Raw genomic sequence first — 27283 nt, 5'->3', positions numbered from 1 at the left:
CTGTCCAACAGCTAATGAATGAATTGAAAATTGTGGTCCATTCACAAGATAGAATACCACACAGCATCAGGAGCAATGATTTTGAAAGTTATTACATAACATGGGATAGACAGGAGAGTATTATGCTACGCGAACTAACTCAGTCTTACAGGGACAAATACTGCATAAGACCATAATATAAAAATAGAAGGATAACCAGTAAGATATATGTACAAGTGCAAAGAGGGGGATGGAATGAGCAGAGTGGGGGTGAGCTCAGGGTGGGCAGTGGGGAAATCAACAAGATGCTGAGTTTGGCGGGTGGAGGGATGGAATGAAGAAAATGGGAAAGATGCAGATGAGACCTGAAAAGACAGGGTCATAGAAGGCATACATCAACAGTGATTAATTTTATAAGACAACGTGTATGAGAATGATTGTATGAACCACAATATGAATGAAGGAAAAGTGTGAAACACAATGAATATGAATTTTTTATGCAAACCAATATTTTTTTTTAAAAAAAGATGATTACTTACTCTGTTGAATAGTTAGATAGTTGGTCTTATACAAACGTCCGTTGACGGTGGTTTCACAGCTGAGAAGTCCTATTTCTCTGTATGTTGCATTTGAGATTATAAAGCCCCTCTTATTGTCCCAAATTATTCTTTGTCCATCGGGAATCAGAGTACCAAGTGCAAACTACAACAGAAAAGAAAATACAACAGGTTTTAACAAAGCTCTATTAATTCTGTGGCAACGGTTAATGCCCTGGAGGAAGTGAGGCTAGAGAACTCCTTGGAAGCCAGGGTGGGGAGATTCTGTCTCACACACTTTGACTATATTCTCAGGAGGAAGCAGTTTCCAGGGAAGGACATAATGCCTGGTAAAAGAGAGGGTCAGTGTCCGCGAGGTGGACTGGCACAGTGGGAGCAACAATGGACTCACACATAGCAATGACTAGAGGATGATGGGCACCCATTGGCAGTTTCAGTCTATCAGACTTGGAATTGTCATGACTCAGAACCAGCTTGATGTCCTACCTAACAATAATAGTTTGTTAAACATGACTCTCATCAAAATAAAAACATGGAAGATCCTCTTCAATGTGTTAGCATTTGTTTTTTTGGTTTTTTAAAATTTTGATTACAGTAAGATCAAAATTTGCTATGAGATTTCTGTCACTTTGGAAACAAGCTGCGCCCACCTAGGATGCGCCTAGTTGTCCTATTTGGACAACTCTGTAATCAGCTCTCTGTAATCACTGGGCCTAATGCATAAAAAAATAATTAACAATTGTTTTCCACTAGATCTCTTTATCTTCTTCAGGGGTCTTTACCTGGAGCTGTCATTAAAGGGATTATAGAGTAAAATCTTCAAGAGGTGAAATTTGTGCAAGGCAGGAGTGTATCAGAGATAGAAAATGCCCATCATCGTCTAATGATAGAGAGCAGAGGACAGTGTGTGTACCCTCTTAAAGGCGAGACACCCAGGAAAACAAGGCAACCAGGTCCAGTTCCAATCTTGCAGGTTGCCTGTATCCATCAACTTTGTTCTCCCATACTTCACAGTGTTAATTAGACCTTCACTGGGATTATCATTCTGAGAATCACAGGGCAGCACAGAAAAGCCTGAGGCATCGGCTCAGAGTCTGGTGGGGCAACTGCAGCCACTGATATGGAGGATGACTGAGAGCAGGCACAGAGAGCAGAGATGTGGTCATGAACAACACGTGTGAAACTTCTCAGACATACTCCCAGACACCGGTAAATCCAAACAGAAGGGGGGAAGAATCTGATTTGTAATATTCTCTTAAACCTTCCAGCATTAAGGATTTAACTTTCTTTTCCCCCCCCCCCTTCTTTTTTTAGGATTTAACTCTTAAAGGCTACAATCAAGGCAGTCCACACTGGGATTAACCCTTAGAATGGATGATAGTTTTGCAAAGTGATTCACAAAATGCCCGAGATGCCAGGTTGGGGCGGGGGGGAGGAAAAAAAGCAACCCAAGTCCATGACTTTGGAGTCACCTTCAATCCACAGTGACCCCGTGTGACAGAACAGAGCTGCCCCACCGGGGCTCCTAGGCCTTCATCTATATGGGAGCATCTTGTGGAACAGCTGATGAGTTCAAACCACTGAGCAACTGAAAACTTCAACCACGGTGCCACCAGGCACAGAGACTGTAGCTGTACCGATCGGTGTTTCCTACTGCCTACTTGTGACTGCCTCGCAGAGCATGTTTGAAAAAAAAATTCTAGGTTCAAACTTCTGACCTTTCAGTTAGCAACTAAGCACTTAAACACTGCACACCAGGGTTTGTAAGAGGCTTGAATAAGCCTTTTCTTATGCCAGCCACTATTCTGAGTGTGCTCCATATAGTAACACATATAGCCTTCTTCATAATAACCACAGAAGGTATGTGCTGCTATAATCACCCCCCATCTCAGATAAGAAAACCGAGGTGTGAAAGAAGATCAAAGTACCAAAGCAGGTAAGAAGCAGGGTGCTAAGTAATTTTTCCTATTTAATCTAAATCACTGGACACCCTGAAACCCACAGCGTCCCAATTCAGCAGGAAGTAGCTAAGAGAATACGCCATCCCCTTTTCCTTATGACTCAGGGTGAAGTCTCTCTCAGGGAGGAGTGATAGGGAATGGCAAAGGACACACTGACAAAGAAGATTAATCAGAACTGGCTTTGACAAGCACTGTGGCATTTGGACAAGAACAAACTGGGAGGAGGGTAGAGAGAATGGTGCAGCGGTGAATGAATGGAAACCCAAAATCTCTGTAAATGTTTATGAAAATTAATAAAATATAATTATAGGGAAAAAAAATCTAAATCACTGGAAACATTGACAAGAACACCGAATGGGAAGTCAAGACTTCTAATTTTAGTATGGCCCAAGAAGTCCCCTAACTGCCTGGGGAACTGATCTCATTTATTAATGGAGGAGGAGTCCAAGTACCTTTTTCACTCTCTCATTACTCTCTAATCCTCATGATGACGCAACTGATGGAACAGAAAGCAAAACCTGACTCCAAGGGACTACACGGAAAGCTCAGGTGAGACCAGCAGCCCCTCAGAGTGGACGAAGGGAAGGAAACAGCCGAGGAGGGCTTCCTTCCCATCTCAGGATGCAGCGTCCCTCGGCAATACTGGAAACCACTATTTAAACTCTTCAAGCTTGACTAAGGCTGCCATGAGTATTTCCTGAGCAGCTGCTAGGCTACTTACAAGTATTCCTTAACTTCCAATCATCGAGCTCAGACAAAGCACACTTAAGGCGATCTGGCTTGCTTGTTTTTAGTGCCTCTCATCATTACTCAACAACACTATTATGACTATTTGGCTTTGGTTTGAATTTTTATGAGTTTTACCACTGCAGGTGTTAGGTGTCACTGAGTCGATCCTATGAACAGCAGATCTGAACCTTGCCCTATCTGCACCATCCTTGTCATCTCTGATATGCTCCAGCCCCTCTTACAGTCACTGTGTCAGTCTATCTTGTTGAGGGTCTTCCTCTTTTTCTCCTTCCTCCCATTCTCCAAGGGCTAATTCCTCCTTGACAACATGTGAGACAGTTTCCCCATCCTTGCCTCAGTTGCCTCCAAGGAGCACTCTGGTTGCACTTCCTCCAAAACAGACATCTTTGTTCCTGTAGCAGTCTGGAGGATATTCAGCACTCTTCTCCGACACCGTAATTCAAAGGCATCTATTCTGTCATCCTTGTTCACTGACCAAGTGTCAGATACATGCAAAACATTTGGGGGAAAAAACCCTCCAAAAACATGGCTTGGATCAGGCACATATTAACTCTTTAAAACTGACAACTTTGTTCTTTAGCACTTTGGAGAAGCCTCTGCTAGCAGATTTTCCCAATGCAACATGCCTTTTAATCCCCCTCCCCCATTTGGGGGGAGGAGGAGACAAAAGGTTTTAATTCAGATAAGTAACACAATATAGTCAAGACATCTCCTGAAATGTTCACATAGGCACCTCAGCCTTGAGGCCCGTGGCTCCAAGTCATTGTTCTCAAGTTCTCAGTCCTGCGAATATTGGCTCTCCCCTACCCACCTCCCGTACGAGCTGCTGGGGTATAGGTGGAGCTGTCTCTTATCATGCTGTCTCTTCAATGGCACCAGAAGATCTATCTTTGCTGCTGGAGCTGTTCAATTTATTTGTAATACTAGGCCATCCCCTTGTGGAATGGCAGATAGGCTATTGCCTTGCGGATAGGCTAACACACCCCCTTCACATATTTCCATCCATTTACATAGTAGCATCCTCTGTCCTTAATACAATAATTATTTCAGCATAAAACCAACAGTTCACCTTTTGGCTAGGAAATACAATTTTGAATGATAAACTTTAGACACTTAAGGTTCCATCTGCTGGCTTTTCCAGCCCTTAATACTCACATATAAAAAATTAACTTCTTACAATAGACAATAGCCATACTCATGAAAGTGTGTCATCAGCAACTTTATTTTTCATGCTTTAATCCCCCCCATTTTAGACAATTTTCTGATTTGCCCACTACTATCAAACCACTCATCTGAAGAAACAAGTATGTTCCTTTCTCTGAAGAATCTTCTGTTCCAGTTAGAACATTCAGCATCTGTATCTATAAGCAAAAGCTATAGGAACAAGTATTCATAGGGTTGCTATGAGTCATCTATGACTCAATGGCACTTAACAACAACAAACAACAGTTTAAGGTTCCAGTTCTTGGGAAATGACACCATGCTGAGAGAAGTGGAAGGTCAGAGAAGAAAAGAAGATCCTCAACCTGATGGATTGATATGGTGACTCAATTGACTCAAGCATGTCTCGGATTGTGGGGATGGCGTAAGATAGCACAAGGGTTAGATCTGTTGTTCATAGAATTGCTGTGAACCACAGAGAGGTCTGTGGGTCTAGTGGAATGAAAGTGATGCTACCAAGCCAAAGGTGGGTGATTTTAATCTGCGACCCTCAGGCCTGATTTTAATTGTTTTTGGTCAAACATTCTTCTAAGTGGTATTAGCACTGGTCTGTCAATTTGCTGTGTAGATGTAACTCATGGTTGCTGGATGCTAAATACTGTGAACTAAAGTGTCAAATGCAATAATGTTACCCATGGTGGACAGTGTTTGGTGGAGCTCCCAGATTAAAACAGGCTTGGAAACAGGAGTGGCAACCACTTCTGAAATAGCTTGCCTCCGGAAACATTATGAACTTAGTGAAATGATGAAAGTTATACAAGTGTTCAGGTCTTATGTTCATAGGGTTGCTATGAGTCGTCTATGACTTGACGGCACTTAACAAAAACAACAATCAATAAGCAAAATCCTGGCAAGAACAATCAGCTTGCAGCAATTAACTCTCGGTCATTGCATGGAAAATCTTTATTTGCTTGGATTTTGGTCAACTTATCTCAAACCATCCAAGGCTGGGTCCAAATAGACATAAGCTACAAACTCAGGAGTCACCGCTTCTTCCTGTGTTTGGGACTGACTGGCCTCTTCACTCAGTCTTTGCCACATGGAGCCAAGTCAACAAGGTGGGGGTCCTCATGACTCCCTGCTTCTCAAAGCTAGCAACCCTTTTGCACTTATCCATGTATCTGCACATGCCAGGTCAACAACACTGCCAGAACATGTCTAAACTCAGGCTGTCTCTTCACTGCTGCATGACTCTTAAACCCACTCCAGTGGATCTAGGTGGTCACCACGAGTGAGCATACTCACCAGCTTCCTTTAACTTCAAGTTGTGGAAAGGGGCTCTGATGGGTACTTTATGCTCGCTCAGTCTTTTGATTTCTTGACTGCTCTTACTATGGAAAAGAGAGTGCTCATCTTTCTCCCTTGGAATGGTTGGGTTGGATTCTCACCCTCTGCCTTTGGGGTGGAAGTGCAAGTCCACTCAGCAACCAGAGCTCCCTGTTTAATCATCAGTAATGGCAAGAAGCTGTCTGCAATTCCAAAGACACGTGGTTTGAATCTACCAGCCGCTCTGCAGAAGAAGGATGGGCAATCTCCTCTCATGCAATTCACCTCCTCTGAAAATCCACTGGAGGGTCAGCTATGGGTTGGTTCTGAAAACTCACTGGAGGATCAGCTATGGGCTGGTTCTGACTCAACAGTACACAACAACAGTACTGAATTATATATAATGTTGCAGCATGTAATTAGCTGTTCAATCCCTGATGATCACTATTAGGATTTATAAAGATACTGATCATAAAAATCTATAATAACTAAAACTTTAAGAAACCAAAAATACCCAAGCCAGGTATCCAACTTAGTGCAGATGTCTAGATATGCGACAACAGATTTAAAAAATATTTTCAGAGTGCTTTTATTACTTACAGAGATGGACACTTAAGACACTCTTGCTCTGTCCTACTTAAGTACATCCATGAGTGTAACCTCTTGCAGTAATAACCCTTTATATAAAAGAATGACAGAAAATTCCAGAGAAACACAGAGAAAGGCCACGTCATTCTGCTCCATCAGTGATGAGAACATTCTGAAACCCGCATTGTCCCCCATACCTTAGATAAAACCACGTTGAGATCTGGGGAGGACACCCGGCAGGGGATGATAAGCTCCTTGCCTTCCAACATGTAGATGACCTGCGGGATCTCACTGTGCATCTCTATGAATGGTTGTTCTGGGTCTGAATGGGAAGGAAACGAAAAGGAAAAAGAAAATGTAAGTGATCGAAATACAGGAACTCAGATGTAATATTTAGATGCTAACCAAAAGGTCAGTGGTTCGAACCCACCAGCTGTTCCACAGGAAAACCTGGCAATGTGCTCTCATAAAGATGCTCAGCCTTGGAAACCCCCTGTGTGGGTCCACCCGGTCCTACAGAGTGCCCATGAGCTGGAACAGACCGGAAAGTGGTGGGTTTGGAGGAGGTTTTTGTTAGTTTGTTTTTAAGCACAAAACCAGTGATGATTCCTGAATCAAAGAGGCTGTAGCCTTACCCAAGAGAAGTGTGTGGGGGCTGTATCCTTTAGTCTGCATTTCACAAGCACACAGGAGCCCTGGAGGTGCAAAGGTTAAGCGTTTGGCTACTAACTGAAAGTTCTGCAGTTTCAAACCACCAGCCACTCCCAGTGAAAACTGGGACACAGGCTGTTCCTGTGAAGATGACAGCCTTGGAAAACAGTGGGCAGTTCTGCTCTATCCTCTAGGATGACTCTGAGTCAGAATGGACCCAAGGACACCCAACCCAACCACAAGCATGGGCCCTGTTGGTCAAGGGGCCCTTCCCTTAGAGCACTCCTTAACCTCACAATCCTCCTCTCAGAATTCTGCCCTTGCTGTTGGTGGGAGGAGCTTGGTGCCTACTCTGGAGGATGTGGCCCTGCTATCCACAGGCTCTGCATCTCTCTAATCGACCTGCTGCTCAGTGGGAGAAAGATGAGCATTGTCCCTGTAAAGACTTACAGCCTCTTGAAAACCAAGAGCTGCCCACATTGGAATGGACATGAAGGCAGTGAACAAAAAAGATCACCCTGGTGACCTAGCATGCAGTTGTGATACTGTGGGGAAAGCCACCCAGGTGGAGGGAGAGAAAGAAAAGTCAGCTTTCTCCCCATAGCTATGCTAAAAGCCCTGGAAGGTCTTCCTCAGGAGCCTTTGTAAGGCACCAAGGGGGAAGAGAAGCAACAGGGAAAGCCAATTGCCTTTAGGCCTGGAGGACAAAGGCCAGAGATGCTGCAGGTTGGAGGCAGATTATCATTTGAATGACAGAGACATAGATCTATGCCTTAAAGGTTTTCAACAGGGCTGAGGGCATAAGTAGAGAGGCTGTATTTGTCCCATATACAGATTAGGCTTGTTTATTTAGCATGCATTCATGTATCAAGACATCTGCTTGGTAAAATGGAACGGGGAGGCCCTCAGCGAGGACACACTCAAAAGCTGTGGCAATGGGAAGAAGGGACAGGAATGGGCAGAGCTTCCTTCCCACATACAGGGGCTGGAATGGGCTCCATACAACAACAATCTAGTAACAAGGACTCTGGTGGTGTCACGGATAAAGTGCTCGGCTGCTAAACAAAACCTGGATGGTTTGAACCCCCCAACTGCTCTGAAGGACAAGGATGAGGCACTCTGCTTCTGTGAAAACTTAAAGCCTTGGAAAGCCCATGGGAGGGTTCAGCTCTGTCTGACAGGGTCACTGACTCAGAATCGACTCATGGCAGCCAGCTTTCATTTCAGTGTAGTGGAAGCGCAGAATTTACAGACATGAGCAGAGGTCTCTGAAAGGCTTTGTGCAGTGTGGCATGGCCAGCTGAAGATGGGACAGTATAAAGCCCAATTGTGTGGGACAGAGCCCAGTTGTATGGGACAGGGCACAGTTGTGAGTGGTGTCGAGGAGCCTGAGAGACCCCTCTCCTCACAGCTCATCTGCCCTGGGCACCCAGGTAACTTTCACTCTTCTTCTGGGAAAACTTCCTTCCACCCAGTGCTCTGTCCCACCTGACAGCATCCATTCTCCAGAGTCCTCCCATCCCCACACCGAGCTATACCTGACCCTGAGTCCTCTAATGGCCACATTGAGCTATAACCGACATTTATTCTTTCAGCTACACCGTCAATGGTAAATTCTTAGAAGAAACGTCTCATATCCACCTCTGACAAGCTTCTGTTGAATACGGAATGAAAACAATAATGATGTAACCCTGCCACTTCAAAGTAGTAAGGGAAGGCGGGGAGTCCAAAACAAGCAAGGTGAGCTGTCTAAATTCACACTATCAGAAAAGGCCTGGAGGCCAGTTTCTCCTGACACCCAGTCTTGGCTCTTCTGTCCACACTCAGCGCTGGAGCCCTGGCTTTCTCTTGAGGCAGTGCCCCCTACAGGAAGGGCTGTGAGTGACAGCTTTTTTTTTTCCTGCTCAGAACTAGAAAGTTGTTTTTTCCCCACATGTACTGGGGAAAGGTAACTAAATGCTCCGTCGTAGTGTATGCTGTGGGGGAATACTGAATTTATAATTTCCTTTTGTCACTTGTTAACAAAGACCCTTAGTGGCAGAATGGCTGTCTGGCTGCTAACGCAAAGATGTGCAGTTCAAACCCATCTGTGGCTTGGAGGGAGGAAAAATGGGCAAAGCATTCTCAAGAAAACTAGATCTATATATTCTTTTTTAAATTTTTTTTGTTTTTATCAAGTATACTTTATTCTTTATTTTTGTTACCTTATTCTTTTATTTTTAATGATTTCTAACTTTAAAAAATTATTTAATATTGGTTCGCTTACAAAGTTCATAGGCATTGTTTCACACTATTTTTCATTCACATTGTGTTTCCTACAATCATTTCCATGCATTATGTTTTATAAAATCAATCACCATTGGACTATGCCCATTAATAACCCTGTCTTTTCAGGTCCCCACCAGATCACTGTTGGCTTTTTAACATTTTGGAGAAGCTCTTGACAGCAGATTTCCCAATGTAACATGTCTTTTGTGTTCATTTTTTAAATAAAATTTTCTTTTATACCAGTTTACTTACAAAGTCTGTATATATTGTATTTCACGTGAATCTTTCTCATTTCCTTTACCCACCCTCCCTCCACCCATAGAATTGTGCAACCCTATTATTAAGATGCTCCCCCCATTCTCACCCCTCGGCTCCCACTCTCCGCCCTTGGATGCTCATACACATTCTACAGTAATGGTTTTATACAGTATTTGTCCTTATGGGACTGAGTTCCCTTAGCATAATCCTCTCCAGACACTTCCAAGTTTGGCAGTAATTTACAAAATCATTCTTAAGAAGACTTGTGTTGTCATGGGCTGTCAAATTGGAATTGACAAATAGCTGACCGTCCAGCAGGTTTTCAGAAACAGGAATTGCCCATCTTTCTCTTGCAGAGCAGCTGGTCGATTTGAACCACAAGCCTTTGGGACTGCATGGCAGCTTCTTACCACTAGACCTCTTTCAACCTAGGAAACTTTATAGGGCATTTCTACTCGGTAGCATGGGGTCACTGGGAATTTAAAAATCAACTGGCTGGAATTCAGCAACAACAATGATTACCTTTAGGTGCTGTCCTAGGGGGTCATGTTATTTTCTTATTTCCTTCTTTTGTCTTTGCCAGATTTTTCTAGAATGACCCTGTTTTGTTTTATAATATTTTCACTTTTTTAATTAATATTTTTATCATTCACATACACTGTGTTTCATGTTTGTATGTTATGCTCTATCCAGTCTTTCATTTACATTAAATTTCATTCTTCTATTTTGTGGGTAGGTTTGGGTTTTTTCCCCTTTACAATCATTACACCAACAAGTACTTTCATGAAAGCGCGTAAGCCAGCTACTTCATGCGTCATGTCCAACATCCTCCTTTTAGGTAGCCAATTGCTGTTAAACTGCTGAAGTATAAAATAATATTATTAGACATCATTCATTTGGACTTGAGGAAAATTCACTTTTACTTAAGGACAACTATATATCTTGTGTTTTATTTACTTTCGTTTTATCCTACATAGTAAAAGAAGACATAATTGCTGCATTTTATAGCCATGCACTTCTTAAGAGAGCTCAGTGGGTACAAAGAGAAAGAGTTAATTCTGCCAGGATGATGATTCGCTTATCAGCATTAAATTCCTCCTGCAAACAGAATTTGCTGAGAGAGGCATTCAGGCAGCACCATCGGGACTTGATCCTTCCTTTCCTTCCTCCTTTGAGTCTGTATTTTCGTCTCCTTTGTAAGTTCCATGGTAAACACAAACACCAGGAAACAGCTCAATTCATTTAATGAAACAGTGAATCCTTCATACAGAATTCACTGTCTCCTCAGTCATTCTCAACAATGGACTTGGCGTTAAAAATTTCTACAGGAAACGGCAAATATCATGCAGTTATTTCTAAGCTAATGAATGCCAATCCCAAATGAAATGGAAGCGGTTACTTCAATACGCCCTTTAATTTCTTTTTCTTCTTTGTCAGTAAAAATGGTTTCCACAAGCCCTTGAGTGGGACTGTAGCTACTGGCATGCTCTCTAAAAACCAACAGTTCTTCTAGCAAGGAGCCCAGGAGTCTTCAAAAATGGTAGAACTTTAATGATGTAGGTCCATTAGACACGATTTGAGAGGCATCATTTGTGTCAGGAATAAATAACCTGACTCACTGGCACTGAGTCAGTTGTAACGTAAGAGGACAGAAAGAGATTGCCCACCTTTTCCCCCTGGAGTCACTGTTGTTGTGAGGTGCCAATCGTCAAGCACGATTCACAGAGATACTATAGACACGATCTGAACCTTTTCCTATCCTGTGTCATCCTCACAATCTAATACATCTGAGCCAACTGCTGCAGTCACTGTGTCAATCCACCTCATTGAGGGTCTTCCTCTCTTTCACTAACCCTCCACCTTCCCAAGCATGATGTCCCTCTGCAATGAACAGCCTCTCCTAGCAACATGACCAAAGTACATGAGAAGAATTTTTTTATTCAAATCACTAGAGATAAATGACTTATATATTAGCAACACACCACACCATGAACACAATACAGCAGACCTCCTTTCATGATGAATAATTCAAATATTCATTGCCATCAAGTTGGAACCAACTCCCAACTGATTCTCCACTGGGTTTTTCATGTTGTAATGTGCATGGGAGTTAACTGTCCATCTTTCTCCCTTGCAGCCCCTGGTAGATTTGAACTGCCAGAGAGGCGTGACCTTTGGGTTAGCAGCATGACTCCTTCCAGACTACACCACCAGAGGTTAACAGCAGCGCTGCAAATTTACTGCATTTGCAAATGAGTCTGTGGCTGCCCACACACAAACAATACTCTCTGGGCTTATTAATAGTACACTTCCTCTGTGATTTGATTCAAGGAAGGGCTAAGAATGAACTTGCCTGCCATATAATAATACAAACACTTTTTGTTTTGAAGGAACATAGATACAGAGGAGGTCACAGTTCCATTATTATCACCAGTAAAACCACTCACTGCTCCCAGAGGATACATTTGTCTTTGTCACTGAATTAAAAATGACTTCCAAATCCAGCCAGCACCGTGGAGTGGTTTCCTGAGCCCAAATTGGCCGGTTGTTGAAAGAGAAAGGAAGAAGTGCTCCAAAGACTCCCCAGTGTACCGGCGGCTCAGACACACTGTCACCAGGTGCTCACGCTAGCACACAGCTAGGTGGCGGTCACGCCACCTTCACCTCTCTGAACTCCTAGAATTCAAAGCTACAGGAGGAACTTGGCACTGAATGTAAAGTTTTCCCATCCAATAAGTGTGCCAGAGATGTCACTTTACCCTTCAGGACATGAAGCAAACTTGAACACAGGGAAAGATCAACCAGGAACTCTTGCTCAGAATAAAGGTGAATGCGCTTTCCCCTCCGGAAAACTGTAGTCAAGTTGGCCCACAGGGGTGTAGACACAGGAGCCAGCAAGTCCCAGTCACTGCACTCCGTTTCCCTATGACCTCTACTAGGAGATCTTATACTTGATTCAGAGCTAATAAGTGGCTCAAAAATACAGGGAGATTTGCTGACCTGAAGAGAGATTCAAGAGTCAACATCCATGGAATCACTGAGACTGTAGCACTTCCTCTTCAAAGTGGGAACACCTTCATGGCTCAGCTTTGAGCCAAACAACAGACAGGTCTGAAACGTGACCCATAACTCCTTAGAATAACCAACTTTACAAGGTCAAAGGAGTAGCATTTGCCCAAGAATCAAGTACAGAAGGCAGAGAGGGGGTAGGATAGAAGGATTTATGAAAGTTAGAATTACACGGAGGAAGGAGAAGAATGTAGTTACATGGAGGTTACTGTAATGAATGCTATAAAACAAAATATATATGAATGACTGAATGGGAAAATCAATATGCTTTGTAAACTTTCACTCAAACCATAATTTAAAAAGTTAAAAAAAGAATAAACACCCTGTTTCCTAGCATACTGTTGCTCTTAAGGCTTTCATAAACTTCATCCTTAATTCCTTCATCCTTCTTTCTCTTTGATTTCATTTTATTTCTCTTTAAACCCTTACACATACTGGTAAAAGGGCTTGACTGCTAACCTTACAGTCTGCAGTTTGAACACCCCAACTGCTCCATGGTAAGAAGATAAGGCAGGTTGCTTCTGTAAAGATTTACGGTCTTAGAAGCCTTTTAGGGGCAGCTCTATTCTGTAGTGTTGGTGTGAGCAGGCATCAACTTTATAGCATTGCGTTATGAGTAGTCTTGGCCATGAGGCAACCATTCTTATTTTTAAAGTGAAGTTGATTTTAATTTCTTAAGAATGAGAAGGAGAACAATTAAAAAACAAACCCACAATAACAACAAAAAAACTAAAACAAACCAATTAACCAATCTCATGAATAACTGCGGTTTCATAGTGCACATATTACAAAACACACATATTATTCTAGGTGAGTTTATTATTGGGTGAAACGTTATATTTGAAATATGAACGAGAAAAGGAAAAGCATAAGTTCTTTACTGACTTACAATGCCTATTAAATCCTTTGAAAATTAAAAATTGTTTTAGAACAACCACAAGAAAGCTAAAATGACAATACTATTATCAGACAAAATAGACTTTTTAAGACAAAACAAGCAAACAAAAAGGGGAGAGATTTTATGATGATTAAAAGATCTATCAGGAAGATATAGCAATTAGAAGCCTAACTGTATCTTATAACAAAGCACCAAAATACAAGCAGTAAAAGCTATTAAAAACTGGAGAATAAGCTGGAAACTTGAATGTACTGCTTTCAATAATGGAATGCATAACTAAGCAGCAGATCAACAAATATATGATTTAGATAACACTATTGACCAAAAACCACAGATCTCATCTAAATATAGACCTAAACCAGACTTCTGTAATCTATGGAACATTTCATCCACTATCATCTAAATATATGTGTTTCTAAAGTGTGCAAGGAATATCCTCCAGGACAAACCTTATTTGAGGCCATAAAGCAAACCTCAAGTTAAAATACTAGAAAAAAATATATAAAGTACCTTCTCTGACTACAATGGAGTTAAATCAGAAATAACTAGCAAATCTGGAAACCTCAGAAATACATGGGAAATGAAGCACAATCCCAAATAATCGATGAGTTCAAGGTGATTTCAAAAGAGAAATTATGAAGTACTTTGAGATGACTGAAAATTAAGACAAGCCAAAACAAAACGTCTGGCAAGCTACGAAAGCAGTGCTTAGAGGAAAATGTATAGCTAGAAGTGACTAACTGTTGAAGTCCTGCTTTAAATGAAAAGCTTAATCTTCAACCTAAAGAAAATGATAAAAGAAAATCAAACCAAGCCTAAATCAAGCAGAAAAGAAAGAGAGCAGAAATTACGGAAATAGAGAACAGAAAAACAACAGAGAAAAATCTATGAAATCAAAATGGGTTTTTTTGCAGAATTTAACAAAACTGAAGAGCTACACTAGCCAAAGAAAAGAGAAAAGACTACAATTATTAGAATAAGAAATGAAAAGAGCAGACATTATTACTGACATTAAAGAAACAGGGGAGATTATAATAGTATGGACAAAAAGAGCACTAAAATACATGAAGCACAAGCCTACATGCCTATAGAGAAACTTAGCTTAGACTATAACTTAGATCAAATGGAAAAATTCCTAAAATAACATTACTGAAATGGATTTAGGAAGAACTAGACAATCTGGGTGGATCTACAGTAAGAGAACCAACCAATTTGTTGCCATGGAGTAGGAACTGACTCCTAGCTGACCCTCCATTGTGTTTCCAAGGCTGTAAATTGCACAGGAGGAGATTGCCTATCTTCTTCCCTTGAAGCTACTGAAAGATCTGAACCACCAGAGAGGTGCTACCTCTGGGTGAGCAGCGCACTTCTACTCCATTAGGTGAATCAAGTGCCCAAATTGGTGATTTAAAATCAAACAAAAAAACCAAACCAAAACAAAACAAAAAAAAAACAACCCACAACATCTACAAAGTAAAGCTCAAGCCTACATGGCTTCACTGATGAATTCTATCAAACATTTAAAGGAGACTAAAGCTAATTCCTGGCACTGGATAGGACAGAGTTCAGATTTGTTGTTCATAAAATCACTATGAGTTGTACTTGACTCGATGGCACCTATCAACAACAACAAAGCCATTTACCAGCTCCTCCTCCAAAAAAAGAGAAACTCGTTTTATGAGGCCAGAATGACTCTCATAGCAAGATCAGACAAAAACCCTTATGAATACGGATGCAAAAATCCTGAACAAAATGCTAGATACTAAATAAATCCAACATCATACAAAAAGAATTACATACCATGACCAAGCAGGTTTATTTCAGGAATTAATGCAAGTTAGGTTTCTAACATCTGAAAAGACAATTAATTTAATACAGTATATAACTCACTCACTCACTCAGCTGAATTGGAACCAACTCATAGCTGATCCCCTGGCTGGTTTTCTGGGGCTGCAGACTGCAGAAAAGGTGACCATTCATCTTTCTTTTGCAGACCAGCTGGTGGATTCAAAGCCCCAGAGAACTGCTACCTTAAGTTACCACCGAACTCTCTAGAGACTACATCATCAGAGCAAATAAGCTTTATTGAAATTTCAATAAACTCAGAAAAAGTGTTTTGTAGATTCAATTATCTTTCATGATAAAAACACCCAACAAACTAAAAATATGAAGTATGATCCTCAATTTGATGAAAAGCACCTATGATCACTAACATAACATTTAATGATGAAAGAAAGTGAATGCTTTTTCCCTAAGGTTAGGGGCAAGAAAAGGGATGTCTGCTCTAACTCCTTCTAATCAACACCATAATAGAGATTCTAACAAGAGCAATTAGGCAAGAAAAAGAAATAAAAGACATTGAGATTGGAAAGGAAGACTCAAACTTTATATTCACATGTGACATGATCTTATTAGATAACAAATCCTAGGGAGTAAAAGTGATCAGATTTAATAAATGAGTTGAGAATTACTGTAGGACAATATGATCAATATGCAAAAATTAATTGTATTTCCATACATTTTCAATGGAACAATCTAATAAATGAAGTTGGGTTGGAATTGGAATTCAATTATAACAGCATAAAAAATACAGCACTACTTAGGGCTAAATTTATCCAAAGAAACACAAACTACATTGTTTGAAAAAAATTAAATTAATTAAAAATTCATCAGTAGGCTTAGTTTTATTAAGATTTCTTGTAAGACATCTAGTGTTGGAGATTCAATGTCTTGTGTAGGAGACCCTTATCAGAGTTCCATGTGGATCCTCTGCGCATATGAACAAAGCAAATGGTAAAATTCATATAGTATTGCAAGGGACTCAGATTATTCAAAATTATTTTGAAAAGAAATGAAGAAAGGTGAAAGACTTAAATGTTCTAACAAAAATCAAGATAGTGGTACAAGTATAGACTTACAGATCAAGGGGAAAACTTGAAATAAATCCACGTGGCTATGGTCAAATGGTTGTTCACAAGTGTGCAAGACTATTTACTGAGAAACAAGCAGCTTTTTTATAAAGTACTGGGACAGATGGATAGCCATAAGCCAAAGAATGAACATCCCTTCCCCTTAGACCATACTTAAAAAATTAATTAAAAACAAATCAAAGACTTAACAGATAAGAACCAAAATTACAAAAGCATTACAACATAACAATAAAAAGACAGGTAAGCCAATTTAAAAATAGGCAAAGAGGTGAGTACATATTTCTCTAAAGAAGATATATAAATGATCAATAAGCAGTTGTAAAGATATCTGCTCAGCATCCTTAGTCATCAGAGAAAAGCAAATTAAATCCACAAGATATCACTTCATCTCATGAGAATGGTTGTCAACAAAAAGACAGATAATAATCATTAAAAAAAGACAGATAATACACTTAATACACTTGTTATTACAAGTGTTGGCAAGTATGTAGAGAAAGTAGAACTCTCATATTCTGATGGTGGGAATGTAAAATGGTACTATCACTTTAGAAAACAGTCTGCCAGTTCCTCAAATGATTAAACTTAGTGATCATATAACCCAGGTATCTACCCAAGGGAAATGAAAGTATATATCCAAACAAAAACCTATTCATGAATATTTATAGCAATATTCATAATGGGCAAAAGGTGGAAATAACCATTTCCAACCATCTGGAAATAATCAAACCATTGCTGACCCTCTAGCATGCTTTCAGAAGCAGCAAATTCTATGGAAAGAGACTGCCTATTATTTATTCCAAAGAGCAGCGGGTGGATTTGAACCACATACCACTGAGTTGGCAACACAGCTTCTTACCAGAGCTTCCTTATCAACTGATGAATGGATAATAAAAATTTAATAAATCATACTAAGCAAAAGAAGCCAGTCACAAAAGATTATACACCATTATACTTAGATGAAATGTTCAGAAATGGTAATTCTACAGGGACAAAAAGTAAGTAAGAGCTTGCTTATGGCTGTAAGACAATTCCACTCACTGCAATCAGGTTGATTTTGATTCATAAGAACCCTGTAATTTAGATAGAATTGCCTAATGGGCTTCCTAAGCTGTAAGACTTTACAGAAGCCAACTGACTCTTCTTTCTCTCTTAAAGCACCTGGTGGATTTGAATCACGGATCTCTTGGTTAGCAGCTGTATTCTCTAACCACCATGCCACTAAGGCTCCTCCGGAGAAGAAACAGGTGAGAGCTAATGGGTAGGGAATTTCTTTGAGAGATGATGAAATTATTTTTAAAACTATGGTGATTGCTGCCAGTATTTGTGGTTATTAAAAAATGCACTAAACTGTACATTATAAATGGATGACTTATAAGATCTACGAATTATATACTCAAAAATTTTTATCTAAACAAACAACAGAGAACTTTTCATTTTCTTAGAAACGCTGGCCCAATGGTTTTTTGAAGTGAACTGGTTCTTGGACAACATCCCGTACACACTACTTACCCAAATGCTCCTTGCATCTCCCCTCCTTCCTGCTTCCCACATATCCAAGTCACTAACAAAAAACTTAAATTATCACCAGTGACCAAGTCAACAGGATTACAAATGCATCCATTGGTCCACGGTGAACAGCCCTAGGTCAACAGGGAGCATGATAGAGAAAACACTTCTGCCTGTATCTGGGAGGGAAAGGCACTTGACTGACGTCTAAGTGGACTGCAATTCATGCGGAATGTGCGTAATTTATCACTTCCTGCTGGGTTAATAGGGAGCTCTGGTGGCTCAGCAGTAAGAAATTGTGCTGCCAACTCAAAAGTTGGCAGTTTGAATCCACCAGCTGCTCTATGAGAGAAAGATGGGCAATGTCTTCCTAGGCGATTTCCTACTTCTGAAACCCCACGGGCGTGTCAGCGATGGGTCAGTTCCAACTTGCTGGTAATGAACAACAACAGCGAGTTACTAGTTCCTGGGTGAAAACATCATAGTGCAGCAAAGGGTCAGTAAAAAAGAGGAAGACTCTTAAAAGTTGGAGTGACAGTAGCTGCACCAGTGGGCTCGAACAATGCAACCCCTGAGAGAATGGAGCAGGACTGGGGGAAGGTTTCACTCTTGTATACACCACAGGACCTCTCTGAGCTGGAAGTGACTCAATGGCACCTCAAAATAGCAGCAGTGAATGACCCTGGTCATTCAGAAGAAGGTCATAAAATCCTCAGGTACAATTTAGCACCAGTTCTGAAAACATGCCAACTTTCAGCACTACTGGATGATGTATAAAGAGATTCCAATGCGATGACAAATCTCACCAAAGCTGATCTAGGAAGATCACTTGCCAGTTTCATCTTACACAGATGTTTCACCTTGCACAGAAACTTCCACTTGCACAGATGTTTTTAGTAGAGCAATGTTTTTATGAGAGCAAAGTAAACAGAGAAAAGTCATTAGGTTTCAAATCTCATTAGATGCCTCCCTAAAAATTACTAACTGCTGGTACAAAAGAAGAAACAAAGAAGATCATCAGAATATTTAATTCTGCTAAAATAGATATTTCAAGCTGATTCAGAGACTCAGTGCAATCCCTATCAGAATCCCAGCTAGAGACGAGTTGTGCTACTAACCCAGAGATTGCACTTCTTTCAAAGTTCAAATCCACCAGCAGCTCCATGGGAGAAAGGCTGCAGCTTCCTCCCTCAAGATTTACAGCTTTAGAAACCCAATAGAGGATCAGGTACAAGTCAGAACTCATTCGACAGCACAGGCTTGAGTATGAGAGCTGTTACACATCCTGTTGAGCTCCCTCTGCTTCAAAGTGCTGGGGTTATCTCTGATAACCACTCCAGAATTAAGAACAGCCAAAGCAGATCAAGCTCTACTTTATGGAACTCTGGGGATACAACCAGAAGGTTAACCAGAAGGCTGTCAGTTAAAAAAACCTGCTCTGTAAGAAAAAAACACAGCAATCTTCATGACCATTGTTGTCTAGGAAACCCCATAGGGCAGTTCTGCCCTGTCCTGTCTGGTCTCTACTGGTCAAAATTATCAACAGTACACAACACTGAGACAAGATTTCCTCTGAAAGTGAACCACACTCAAGCCCAGGGTTGCTTGACGGGACTCCTCTCCAAGGCATGCTGACATCTCCCTATTGTAACTGATGACCTCAGCAACCAGGAGACTTCTTGGATCTCAGCTACCTCATCCATAAACCCTGACATCCAAACTCAAATCCAACCCACAGCCACTGTGGCAGTTCTCACTCACAGAGGCCCTGCAGCGCGGTGCAGACCTACCTGGGGGGAGAGGGGGTGTCCAAGACTGCAGTCTTTATGGAAGCAGGTGGCTTCTGTCTTTCTCTCGTGGAGCAGCTGGTGGGTTCCTACCACTGGCCTCACCATCGGCAGGCATGTGCTTATCTATGTGCCATGGAGGACCCTTAAAACATGGCAGGCACCATTCTTAATCCCAAACTCATGACCTGCTGCATATTCCCACTGCCCTTTCTCCAGAAGAGGAAAACGAGTGAGTGGAACGCTGAATGTGACACAGCAGGTGCAGCAGCCACCGAGAACATCAGGCCACATCTGAAGGAGCAGTCTCTGGACATTCCAGCTCAGTTATTTCCACGTGAGCATACAGGCCAGCGTGGAAAAGGGAAAGCAGATTCTTACAGAGACTGTTCTGATGCTTTAAATATTGGCAGTCAAAAGCTCTACGCCTGCCAATCATAATTCGTGCCAGCTGCCTAAAGAGGAAGGAGCCTTGGTTAAACGCTTGGCTGGTAACTGAAAGATGAGCAGTTCAAACATACCACGTAGCTTCTGGAACCCTCAGGGACAGTTCTACCCCTTTTTGAAGAGTTGCTACAGAGTCATAATTGGCATGATAGTATCATGTTTGAACTATAGTTTGCAACTTTACCTTACACTCATCACATACAGAGTCACAGGAGTGCAGGGGGAGAAGCCCAAACAAGAATGCACTGGAGAACACAGAGATTTCAACAGTCCACTGGACCTGGACTCAAGGCTTGACTTGGTAATATACAAAGTACATGACCTTGAACAAGTAATTCACTGTCTCACAGTCGCTGTTTCCTCTACATAGTGCCAGGGTAGGTAGCTAGTGCATTTTGCAAACCAAATCCTGGCCTTTGCGTTGATCCCCATCCAATCTCATTTTGCTCATCTCAGCCCATTGTTTTAACCAAAAGAAACTAATCGTCACCATGGCAATTCTGACTCACAACAGTCATACAGGACAGAGCAGAACTGTCCCACACCATTTCCAAGGGGGTCATCATTACAAGAGCAGGCTGCCCAGGCTGACTCCAGGAGAACTGTTGGTGGATTTGAACTGCTGGCCTTTTAAGGGCTTAACCACAGTGCCACTGAGACTTTGTATCAGCTACTCATAGTACCTCGTTTAATCCCTTAACTCCAGAAATTACACTGAAGAGTATGAAGATATTACTGAAATAACAACTGTAAAAAGAACAGAAGTGGCAGTAACAGTGAACACTTGCATAGATAGAACTTACTACGAGGAGACACTGTCTTACATACCCTGTACTCATGGACTCCTGACTATGAGAAGTGGTCAAGAACTCTCTTATCTTCTCTACAGTGCACTCATATTGTAGGACCACAGTCCAGATGCTTAACTTCCCTGTAAAGTGGAGATGAGCGTGACAGTTTTATTTCATAAAGTTGTTATGAGGGGGAAATTTATTAACATGTTAGAATCAACAGTGCCTCTGCTGATTCTAACTCAGGGTGACTCTACAGGACAGAGTAGAACTGCCTCACTGGGTGTATGAGGCTATATTCTTTATGGAATCAGACTGACTGCCTCATCTTTCTCAGCCAAAGCACCTGGCGGGTTTGAAGCACCAACCATTTGGTTAACAGCCTGGCACTTCGACCACGGCACCACTTCCTACAGAGAAGAAACATTTACACTCGGACCATTACCCTCATTAATACGTTGCCACAAATGACGGCAAATGTATTTCTAAGCACGACCATCCATTTAAAAAGTGTGTGGCAATGTGTTAACCAGTCTGTCCAGTCAAAGGCTTAGACTGTCAGAACTGAGGTTTCAACCCAATCTGATAAACAGATCATGTTGTTTTAGGGAAAGTTGATTAATGAATATCTGATGGAGGAAGGAAGGGAGGGGTGTTTATTGCTTTAGTAAATTGCTCATTTTGAATAACACCAAGATAACTGCCAACAAGATGCAGTGAAAAAAAAAAATCCAACCCATCAGATGGCAAAGCTACAAACATGTGAAGTCGGAAAGGAAAACTGTAGAAATCAAACTGCCAGAACCTTAAAATCCAAACAAACAGCGCTTCATCTCCTGGCTGGGTGGGTAATTTCATTACATGGTTAAATAAAGTCCGAGGAGGTCAGAAGCAAAAAGCCTGTTCAATATAAGGGGATTTCTCTGGCTCATTTTTCTTATAGGATTACTTGAAGCAATAAAAAAAAAAATTCATAAAACCAGAGACTTCAGCCATTATTTCTCGCATTTCCTGATTATGAGGGGCAGAAGAGAGGTTACAGGCTGTTTGATTGCCTCTGGATGTGCGCCATCTTGAAATTCCCTATGTCTACTTCAATCACCAGCTTCTTCCAGTCTGAAGTGGTGTCCAAGTGTCCTTTCCAGACTATGCTCCCTTTGATTATTTCTGAGTCTTTATGTAGTTTTATCAAATGACTGGTGATGTTCGACTACATTATCACTAGCAAGGCGTAGCAGCAGGGCCCCGGAGAGCTGGCATGCCAGAATTCTCTGGTATGGGGCCCAGAGCACATCAAGAAGTTTGTCTTGAATGTTAGCTCCTATCAAATACTCAGTTGCTATGAGGTGGAACTGATTTCATGGAAGTAGGTTTGGTTTGGGTTTTGGTATCAAGTTCTAAGAATGAGATATCCAAAAGTATGTTAGGTAAACACAAGATTTTTTTTTTCTATAATTATATTTTATTGATTTTCATAAACATTTACAGAGATTTTGGGCTTCCACTCATTCATTGTTGCACTATTCTCTCTACCCTCCTCCCAGTTTGTTCTTGTCCAAATGCACAAGATTTGAGGTAGGAACTGAGAAAAGAAGGTTCCTTAACAAATCCATCAAACCGCATGGCTTCTGTCCCAGTCACATGCAAATGGTTTCCACTGCTGAGGTCCCCATGGTGTCTAATGATACAAATGTTTCTAGAAGGAAAATGGGAAATGGCAGCATTTTATTATTCTGTCTTGGAAGTGTAGCCAGAATGCACCTTAGAAGCAAAGGTGGAGAGACCTGGTTTCTTGGGCATCAGACATGTTATCAAGAGGGACCAGAGCAGGGAGAAGCACATCATGACTGGAAAAGCAGAGAGTCACAAAAAAAAAATAAAAAAAAAATGAGCAAGTCTCTCAGGGACATGGACTGACACTGAGACTGGAACAATGAGCTCAATCAGCCTTGTCTGTAAAGGATGGCCAACCCCGCAGTGTTTTGCCCTGTTGTATACAGAACTTCTGAGTTAGAAACAACTCAACAGAACCTAACACCAACACAGTCAAGATGTCAGGACATTTTCTAGCAAATTTTCATGTAGCTGGAAAATAAAACAGCTAAGCATTCTACTTTTTCTCTCTGCTCCTTGGCCATGTGGTCCTAATCAGTTCTGTTGCCCCATTAGGAACAGAACGGATAATCCCTTTACCCATCAGCCTGAGAGCCGCACGGTGGAGGCGGCTGGATCCCAAGGAAAAATCTGCAATTCCAATCAACGGTGCCTGACAATTTATATTTTAACATCCAAGAAATATTGGCTTTCCCTCTTTTACAACTTCATCAAAAGAAAAAACTACCCAGGCCAACTAGACCTTGTACCAGACTTTTTCTGTGTAAGTCAGTGAAAGAGACAGAGAGAGAGAGAGATGAGTGCAAAATGGTTTGTTCATTCAACGACTCACACATTTTGTTTAATAACATTCATTTTGATACCTACCATGTCAGCGCACTCCCTCCCTTGTACCAGGCTTAGATGAAGCCCTATACAAAGGAAAGTCCTCAAATTCTTTCCAGATGATTCTGCAAAGGCAAAACTGCCTCAGACAGCTGCCACCCAGGAAACCACCTGAGTTTCTGTATGTGCATCTGAAGGCTGAATTCCAACCAGCGCTCGGCCCAGCACAGACATCCTGTGACAGGAGATGAGCAACAGGCCCCTCTGTTACCCACTGCACTGGCCACACTGTCTGGTGAGGCAAGGAGACAGAGTTTCCTTCTCAACTACCACAGGCTCAATGACCGTCAGAATCCTGATCTTGGAGAACCTCAGACACCAAAACCTTGGAAGCCAATTCTTCCTGGGATTGTTGTTACATGCCATCAAATTGAATATGACTCATAAGTAACCCTATCATAAGCAACAGATCTGAAGCCTCTCCTGTCCTGTGTCTTCCAGTCATACTCAATCTGCTCAATCCACTGCCATGGAGTCAATTCAGACTCACAGGGTCACTAACCTGCAGGACACAGTAGAACTGTCCCAGGTGCCAGAGCCTAAACTTTGGTTAGCAGCCAAACGAATGACTTTACTACAGCACCCCTACAGGGCTCCCTGTGGATCTAAATAACTCATCTCTGTCAAGTCAGAACCAACTCAAAGTTGACACTCTAGTGGTTTTCAGAGCTTGTAAATTACACCGGAGGAGACTATCCATCTTTCTACTGCAGAGCTGCTGGTGGATTCGAACTGCTAGAGAGGTGCTTCCTTTAGGGTTAATAGTACAACTTCCCACGTACCACGCCACCAGAGCTCCCTTATTATCATGTTGCTGTTATGTGCTGTTGAGTCGCATATGACACACAGGAACCCTGTACAACAGATCTGCACCAGGGCCCATCCTGTGCCATCCTCCTCACCTCCAACACACTTGAGACCACTGCTGCAGTCACTGTGCCAACCCATGGTTGAGGGTCTTCCTCTCTTTCAGTAACACGCCACCTTTCCACGCATGTCTTTTTCTAAGAAACAGCCCTTCCTAACAACAAGCCCAAAGAATGTGAGATGAAGCTTTGTCATCTTTACCTTTAGTGCTTCTTAGGAAGCACTCTGGTTGCACGCTCTCCAAGACATATCTGTTTGTTCTTTGGTTATCCACGGGATATTCAGTGCTCTTTCCCAACACCACAACTCAAACGCATAGATTCTTCATCTGCCATTCTTTTTTTTGTTTTTTATTTTTTATTACAGAGGTTTTGTCGTCTGCCATTCTTATTCATTTGTCCAGCTCTTAGATGCACAGCAAGTGAATGAAAAGACCATAGCCTGTATCAGGCACATCTTGGTCTTCAAACTGACGTTACTGGCATGCAATGATTCCAGTTCCTAAAGATGGACTGGTTTAGTTGATTCCAATTCCTAATGACTGTTTAGGACAAAACAGAATTATTCTGTGGATTTCTTTTTTTTCTTTCTTTTCTTTTCTGTAATCTCTATGTAAGCAGATTCAACAGGTCCTTCTCCCAAGGACTAGCTGGTAGATTTCAACCATCAACCTTCTGGTTGGTAGTCAAGTGTTTAACTATACTGCACCACAGTGCTCCTCAGAAAGAGCTTACTCCACATGCTGCCACAGACTCTATTCCATCTCACAATCACCCCCACTGGGCAAAGAAAAGTCGCATCTTAGGGCTTTAAGGCCCTAGCTATTTATTAGGAGAGCAGACTGCTTCAGCTTTTGCCTGCAGAGTAGCAGTTAGGATTTGAACGGCTAACCTTTCAATCAGCAGCTGAGTGCTTTAACCACTGTGTCACCAGGGTGCCTGTGGACCAAGCGACTTAGCTCCAGTTCTCCCTGCAATCCTGTCCACTACAGATCTGCCTTTTCAAAAGACGTGTCTTCACAGTGCTTCTTGTGTTTACAGAAAACCTAGATGAAAGGTCCAGTCATCTACGCATGCTTATGGGGACACATATTCTCCAAGCAGAGTAACATCTTCTGAAGAACCCACTGTCGTTTAACTGACTTTTTACGGTGACCCTCCATTAAGTTTCTGAGGCTGCAAAACTTAAAGGGAACAGACTGCCTCATTTTTCTCCTGTAGGGTGACCAATAAATTCAAACTGCCAATCTTTCAGTTAGCAGCCCAATATGTAATGCCCTGTGCCATCAGAGCTCCTTAAATGGACAGCAACAATAAATTATGGGGGGGGGGGATCAAACCAATAGCCATCGAATCTATCCCGACTCATAACAACACTGTAAAACAGGGCAGAACTGTCCCACAGGGTTTTTGAGACTGAAATCTTCAAAGGGAGATGACTGCCACAGCTCCCCCCTCATGGACCAGCGGGTGTGTGCAAACTGCTAAGCTGTCAGTTATCAGCCCAACTCCTAACCTGATCCAGAACCAAGAGTCCTAAAAGATAACCAATTACTAGCTAGTGAGCAGTCACGTTTGAGGAAACGGCTGGAGGGTAATTCCGCAGACAAGCCTCTGAGTCATCTCAGGCAAGTTTCATGCCCTTGAACAAAAATTCCACCTGTAGTGAGGGTATCGTTCAATCACAATCCAACTGGGAGGCTAGGTTTTCTCAAGAGATCCGATTAATAATATAATGAAAACAGGAAATGAAGAAGAAAAAAAAAGGTTTGCCAATAGGAACATCTGTAGCTGCTTTAATGAAGTTCTTTGGACTTTCCCAAGGAGGTGATTATGAAGCCAGTATGAAACCAGTATCTTTCCAAGAAATAGATAACAAAATTGATACTGTTGATATTCAAGTGATACTGTCACAGGTAAACAGCCTGCAGTCATTCCTTAAGTATTTCCTGATTAACATTTTACACAAATACAATTCAGGAGGCTCTGAGGTGGCTACTCTTTCATTAAAACCACTTTTACAATTACTCCACACTGATTGATTTCAAGTGGGAAGTGATTCACAGCTGACCCTCCAGAGAGTTTTCAGATGCCATAATTGCAACTAGAGGAGACTGCTGATCTTACTGCTGGTGGATTCAAACTACTGGCCTTTGGGTTGGCAGGGCATATGCAGAATATGCTCAGCAAAAGGAATTCTCTATATTGTCATTATGTGCCATCAAGTCACAGCAACCCTATGAACAAGGGATCTGAATTCTGCCTGATCCTGTGCTGTCCCCACCATCTCCGACACAGCTGAGCCCCGTGTTGACCCATCTTGTTGACAGTCTTTCTCTCTTATGCTGACCCTCCACCTTTCTAAGCAGGATGTCCTTTTCCAAGGATTGGCCTCTCCTAACAACATGCTCAAAATAAGGGAGCCAAAGTTTCACCATCCCTGCACCAAGGGAGCATTTCTTTATAGACCATCATAATACCCTACTTAGTGCATTTTCTAATCCTGCCTATCTCAAGAATGCAGTCTTTAAAACAGACAATTTCCTAGTGGCCTACCAGCTCTGCACTGATTCAGGTCATCTACCCCAAGGGCAGCATTCCTTTTCTCTGAGGTTTGGCCTGTTCAGGATATCTGATCTATTCCCAAAGGGAGTATTTGTCCTTATGGACAAATAGATGCAAGATGGACCCCTTATCAGCAAATCGCTACAATGGACCCTCCAGAGACAGTCCTGACTGAGGAAAAAATAGGATACCAGAAAAACTGGTCCTGACCGCCTGTCCTGGGACCACCCTGTGAAAAACTGAATGGCATGTGCCTTGGACCAGTCATGTAAATCCATTTACATTTTATGGACCTGCCACTGCCCTATTCTCACTTCTAGATATCCCACCTTTAACCCTGTCAACATAGGAAGGGATGGGACTCCTGGAGGGTGGTGCTGTGTTTTCCTGCTCCCTTCATTCCTTCAGGAAGAGCCTTTTAAAAAC

General features: G+C 41.8%; 1 protein-coding gene across 1 annotated transcript in view; it reads right to left on the bottom strand.

The window, feature by feature from the left end:
• Positions 1-27283, bottom strand: part of FLT1 (fms-related tyrosine kinase 1) — a 223193-nt gene that overhangs the window by 169453 nt on the left and 26457 nt on the right. The window contains exons 8-9 of the mRNA XM_006894087.1: positions 6520-6644; positions 519-681 (exon numbers count right to left, since the gene is read on the bottom strand). Coding sequence (XP_006894149.1) covers positions 519-681; positions 6520-6644 — 288 coding nt within the window. The remainder of the gene's footprint in view (positions 1-518; positions 682-6519; positions 6645-27283) is intronic.

The sequence above is a fragment of the Elephantulus edwardii genome, unplaced genomic scaffold, assembly GCF_000299155.1.
Source record: "Elephantulus edwardii isolate Elephantulus edwardi_28Jun2011 unplaced genomic scaffold, EleEdw1.0 scaffold00134, whole genome shotgun sequence".
In the NCBI taxonomy this organism is placed as follows: domain Eukaryota; kingdom Metazoa; phylum Chordata; class Mammalia; order Macroscelidea; family Macroscelididae; genus Elephantulus; species Elephantulus edwardii.
The sequence above is the reverse complement of the archived record's forward strand: the minus strand, read 5'-3'. Positions and strand labels throughout refer to the sequence as shown.